This window comes from Amblyraja radiata, chromosome 9 (assembly GCF_010909765.2).
Source record: "Amblyraja radiata isolate CabotCenter1 chromosome 9, sAmbRad1.1.pri, whole genome shotgun sequence".
In the NCBI taxonomy this organism is placed as follows: Eukaryota; Metazoa; Chordata; class Chondrichthyes; order Rajiformes; family Rajidae; genus Amblyraja; species Amblyraja radiata.
In genome coordinates this window covers 56,534,885-56,539,710 of record NC_045964.1, presented here as the reverse complement: position 1 = coordinate 56,539,710, position 4,826 = coordinate 56,534,885, and the positions used below count along the sequence as shown (strand labels likewise).

Genomic DNA, 4,826 nt, shown 5'->3' with positions numbered 1-4,826 from the left:
AGGGACCTCAGGAATTATTTTTTTCACCCAGAGAGTAGTCGGTATCAGGAACGAGCTGCCAGAGGAAGCTACAGGGGAGAAAATAGTTACTTCTCGTAAAAGACACTTGGACAGAATGGGGAGAAGGCAGGACCGGGGTACTGATTGTGGATGATCCGCCATGATCACATTGAATGGGCGGTACTGGCTCGAAGGACCGAATGGCCTCCTCCTGCACCAGTTGTGTTGCAGCAAGTAAGAATGTAATTGCTCCATCTGGGACATATGAGAGTAAAACACTCTTCACTCTTGACTATTCACTATCACGGTGGCGCAGCGGTAGAGTGGCTGCCTCACAGCGAAAATGCAACTTTTTTTCAGGTTCTTACCTTCCCGGAGTTGTGATCAATTTTCGGATCACATTCTCCGGGCTCTGCCGCCTACCATCGCTGGAGCTGGAGGCCTCCTCGGACTATTTTTTTTTTGTCTATTTGTAGTCTTGTAGGTCTGTGTCCAAGATGGCTGCCGTGAAGAGAGAGTGGACGCTGGCACGAATTGGTTGCCGCTGCTCCCTCTTCACACTGTGTTTTTGATTTTCTGTTTTTGGATTGAATCCTGTTTTTAATTTGTGTCTCTGTGATGTCCTTATTGTTATATTCCGATTATATGTTTACTATGTAAGGTGTCCTTGAGATTTTGTATGAAAGGCGCCCATTAAATATAAAATTTATTATTATTATTATCGTGAGCCCCACCGCGGGGCGCGGACTTAACATCGGAGCGGATCCCTTGCCTGGGATCGCGACCACCGCGCCACAGCGGACTTTACCATCAAGGACTCGCAGTCTCGGGTGAGGCCGAGTCGGGAGCTCCAACGTCGCGGAAGGTTCACCAGCCCCGACGCGAGGTTCGATCGCCCGGCACGGGGGAGCTGACATCCCCCCCGATGCAGGAGCTGATCGCCTCGACGCGGAGGGCCCGAACACCGCCGGCTACGGGCGTTAAGATATCATTCCCGTCAACGGACTCTCGAGGCCCTACGACCGAGGAAGAACTAAGGGAAGGACTTGAATTTCATTTCGCCCTCCATCACAGTGAGGAATGTGTAGGAGTCACTGTGGTGGATGTTCATGTTCAAATGTGTTTATGAGTGATCTGTTGCTTTTAATTGTATGACTGACCTGGCCAGTGAAATTCCTCGCATGTTGCAAAACATACTTGGCGAATAAAGTCTGATTCTGATTCTGATTCTGATTTTTGATATGTGGATAGGAAAGATTTTAGCGAAATCTGCACCAAATGCAGGCAACGGTACTCGCCAACTCTGGGTCACCTATTCATGTCTCCAGAGCATGTCATGTCAACGCCACCTATCCATGTTCTCCACAGATGCTGCCTGACCCGCTGAGTTACTCCAGCACTGTCTTTTTCTGAGACGATGTTTGGTGGCATTGACACTGGGAGGGGAGGAGGGGGGACATCGCTCAGACACCCCTGGAGTCTCGCATGAACGGTAGGGTGGGGGTATCCCTCTCCCTCCCCGCTTTGCGCCCCGCACGGAAACCTTGGGCGGGGCGCAAAGTCTCCAGAGGTTTCCGTTCAGGTTTCCTAAGTGGGACAGGGGCATTTCTCTGCGGGTCGGGCAGCGTGTGGTCCACATCCCTCCAAACCTATCCTAACTGATTCTTAAACATCGGGATAGTCCCAGCCTCAACTCAACTACCTCCTCTGGCAGCTTGTTCCATACACCCACCACCCACTGCGTGGAAAAAGTCATCCCTCGGATTCCTATTACATCTTTTCCCCTTCACCGTGAACATATGTCCTCTGCGATTTTTTCGGCGACTGCCGGCATCATATCAGTGTCGCCAAAAGATTTTGATCGTTTCAACAAAAAAGATGTTGCTACACTTGAAACAACACCGCGCGAGAGGCTGGGACTGTCCCATTGTTTAGGAAACAGTTGGACAGGTACATGGATAGGACAGGTTTGGCGGGTTGTGGACCAAGTGCAGGCAGGTTGCTCTAGTGTAGCTGGGACATTGTTGGCCGGTGTGGGCTAGTTGGGCTGAAGGGCCTGTTTTCACACTGTATCACGCCGTGACGCAGTGACGATGATGTTATGACCCAATGCCAGTGTGATTCTATGACTCCATAACTCAGTGACTATTCCCTGGCCTCAGGTTTGCCATCCATCTCCGACAAGCGATGGCGTCTCTCAACCTCAGCGTGGCCCTGAACGTCAGCAACTCCACCTCGTGTCCGGAGGGTGAGTTCTGGGGCTGGCTCTATACCTTCCTGCCCGCCTACATCATGGTGGTGTGCGTGTCCGGCCTGCTGGGCAACATCTTTGTGTTGCTGGTGCTCTGCCTGCACAAGAACCGCTGCACGGTGCCCGAGATCTACCTGGTCAACCTGGCGGGTGCCGACATCCTCCTGCTCACCTGCCTCCCCTTCTGGGCGCTCAACATCGCCCAGCGCTTCGCCTGGCCCTTTGGAGAGCTGCTGTGCCGCTGCGTCAACCTGGCCATCTACATGAACCTGTGGAGCAGCATCTACTTCCTGGTGATGGTCAGCGTGGACCGCTACCTGGCCCTGGTCAAGGTCCTCAACCCCGGCCACATCCGCACCCGTTCCTGTGCCAAAATCAACTGTTGCCTCATCTGGGTCTTCAGCCTGGTGATGAGCAGCCCTGCCTTCATGTTCCGCCGGGTGGTCCATGTGCCCCAGCTCAACATCTCCGCCTGCCTCCTCAAGTATCCCGACCCGAACTGGCAGCGCAACTCGGAGATCGTATTCCTGGTGGCCGTCTTCCTCATCCCCGTCCTGGCCCTCACCTTCTTCACCACCAGGATCCTGGGCGCGCTGAGGAACGACCGGATGCAGGTCTTCAAGCAGGTCCGCAAGGAGAGCAGGGCGGCCACTCTCATCCTGGTGGTGCTCCTGGCCTTCCTGATCTGCTGGGTCCCCTTCCAGGTCCTCCGAGTCCTAAACCTCTTCTACGAGGCCGAGATGCTGAGGGGATGCGGGTGGGCGAACGCTCTGGCCAACGGCAACATGATGGCCACCTTCCTGGGCTGCACCAACAGCTGCATCAACCCCGTGCTCTATGTCATGGTGGGCCGGCAATTCCGCAACAAAGCCAGGGAGCTCTACTCCCAGTCCGTCGCCAGGCGCCAGTCACAACCCACCCTCAGGGACTCCTCCGTGACCCACAACACCCCCATCTCCACGCTGGAGAGAAGAAGGCCGCTGCACACAACACAACGGTGAAAGGCATGGATAGAGTGGATGTGGAGAGGATGTTTCCACTGGTGGGAGAGAGAGTCTAGGACCAGAGGTCACAAGAGCCTCAGAATTAAAGGGCGCTCTTTTAGAAAGGAGGCGAGGAGGAACTTCTTCAGGCAGAGGGTGGTGAATGTGTAGAAATCATTGTAGATCAAACAGTATTGCTGAAGGTAACCAGTCCCATATCTCTGCAGGCGTCATAGCCTAAAAGTGGAATAACATTGCGTTGGACCACATAGAATGGCAACCTGTGTGTTTGATCCCCTAGGTGGCACCGTAGCTCCACATTACCCACCGTATCCACCTCGCTTCCCCCGATTGTAGAAGAATAACATTGGTGGGTTTTAATAGCTCTGTGTTCCTCAGGCCATTGAACTGTTCCCGAGCAGAATATTGTTTATTTTTTATTTTTGATCATATCAGAAGTGGGATGATGTTTGATCAACTCCTTGCCACAGAGGGCTGTGGAGGCCAAGTCAGTGGATATTTGGATATTTTTAAGGCGGACATATATATACAAATTCTTGATTAGAACGGGTGTCAAGGGTTATGGGGAGAAGGCAGGAAAATGGGATTAGGAGGCAGAGTTCAGCAATGATTGAATGGCTGTATTGGACTCGATGGGCCGAATGTCCTAATTCTACTCCTATGATTCTGGACAGCCACAACCGTCAAGGTGGAAATGTCAAACTCAATGAGGCCAGAGGGAGAATGCTTAAAGGAGGCGGTCACGGTGGCGCAGCGGTAGAGTTGCTGCCTTGCAGCGAATGCAGCGCCGGAGACCAGGGTTCGATCCTGACTACGGGTGCTGTCTGTACGGAGTTTTACGTTCTCCCCTTGACCTGCGTGGGTTTTCTCCGAGATCTTCAGATACGATATTGGAATTCAAGAGGCTTTTAGTTGGATACGCAGGGAATGGAGGGGTATGGATCACGTTCAGACAGATGAGATTAGTTTTAACCCAGCATTATGTGCAGTCCGGACATTGTGGGCCGAAGGGCCTGTTCCTGTGCTGTACTGTTCTATGTTCCATGTGAGGACCCGCCTTAACACCCGCCAGGGCTAGCACAGTGGCACAGCGGTAGAGTCGCTGCCTCACAGCGCCTGAGACCCGGGTTCGATCCTGACTACGGGTGCTGTCTCTGTAGAGTTTGCACGTTCTTCCTGTGACCGCGTGGGTTGCCTCCGGGTGCTCCGGTTTCATCCCACATCCAAAAGACGTGCGGGTTTGTAGGTTAATTGCCCCTCAGTAAATTGCCCCCTAGTGTGCAGGGAGTGGATGAGAAAGTGGGACATCACAGAACTAGTGTGAACAGGGAAATATTCAGATATGAAATAGACTTTCGTGGAGCATTGTGGAGAAGGAGGAATTCCAGAGTTTGTTTCATTGTGTTTAGTTTATTGTCACGTCCACCAAGGTACAATGAAAAGCATTGTGTTGCGTGCTCTCCTGTCAGCGGAAAGACTATACATGATGACAATCAAGCCGTCCACACTGTACAGATACAGGATAAGGGGAATACATTCAGTGCAAGATAAAGCCCAGTAAAGTCTGATTA

At 52.4% G+C, this 4,826-nt stretch overlaps 1 protein-coding gene across 1 annotated transcript; it reads left to right on the top strand.

The window, feature by feature from the left end:
* The first annotated feature begins 2,281 nt into the window (after positions 1-2,281).
* LOC116976634 (B2 bradykinin receptor-like) lies at positions 2,282-3,252 on the top strand. The gene has a single exon (XM_033026461.1). The coding sequence runs from the start codon at positions 2,293-2,295 to the stop codon at positions 3,250-3,252; it is 960 nt and encodes a 319-aa protein (XP_032882352.1). The 5' UTR covers positions 2,282-2,292.
* Positions 3,253-4,826: the final 1,574 nt, after the last annotated feature.

Bases quoted from the DNA above. Each gene is read 5' to 3' on its own strand.
- LOC116976634 (XM_033026461.1), top strand. From the start codon at position 2,293: ATGGTGGTGTGCGTGTCCGGCCTGCTGGGCAACATCTTTGTGTTGCTG.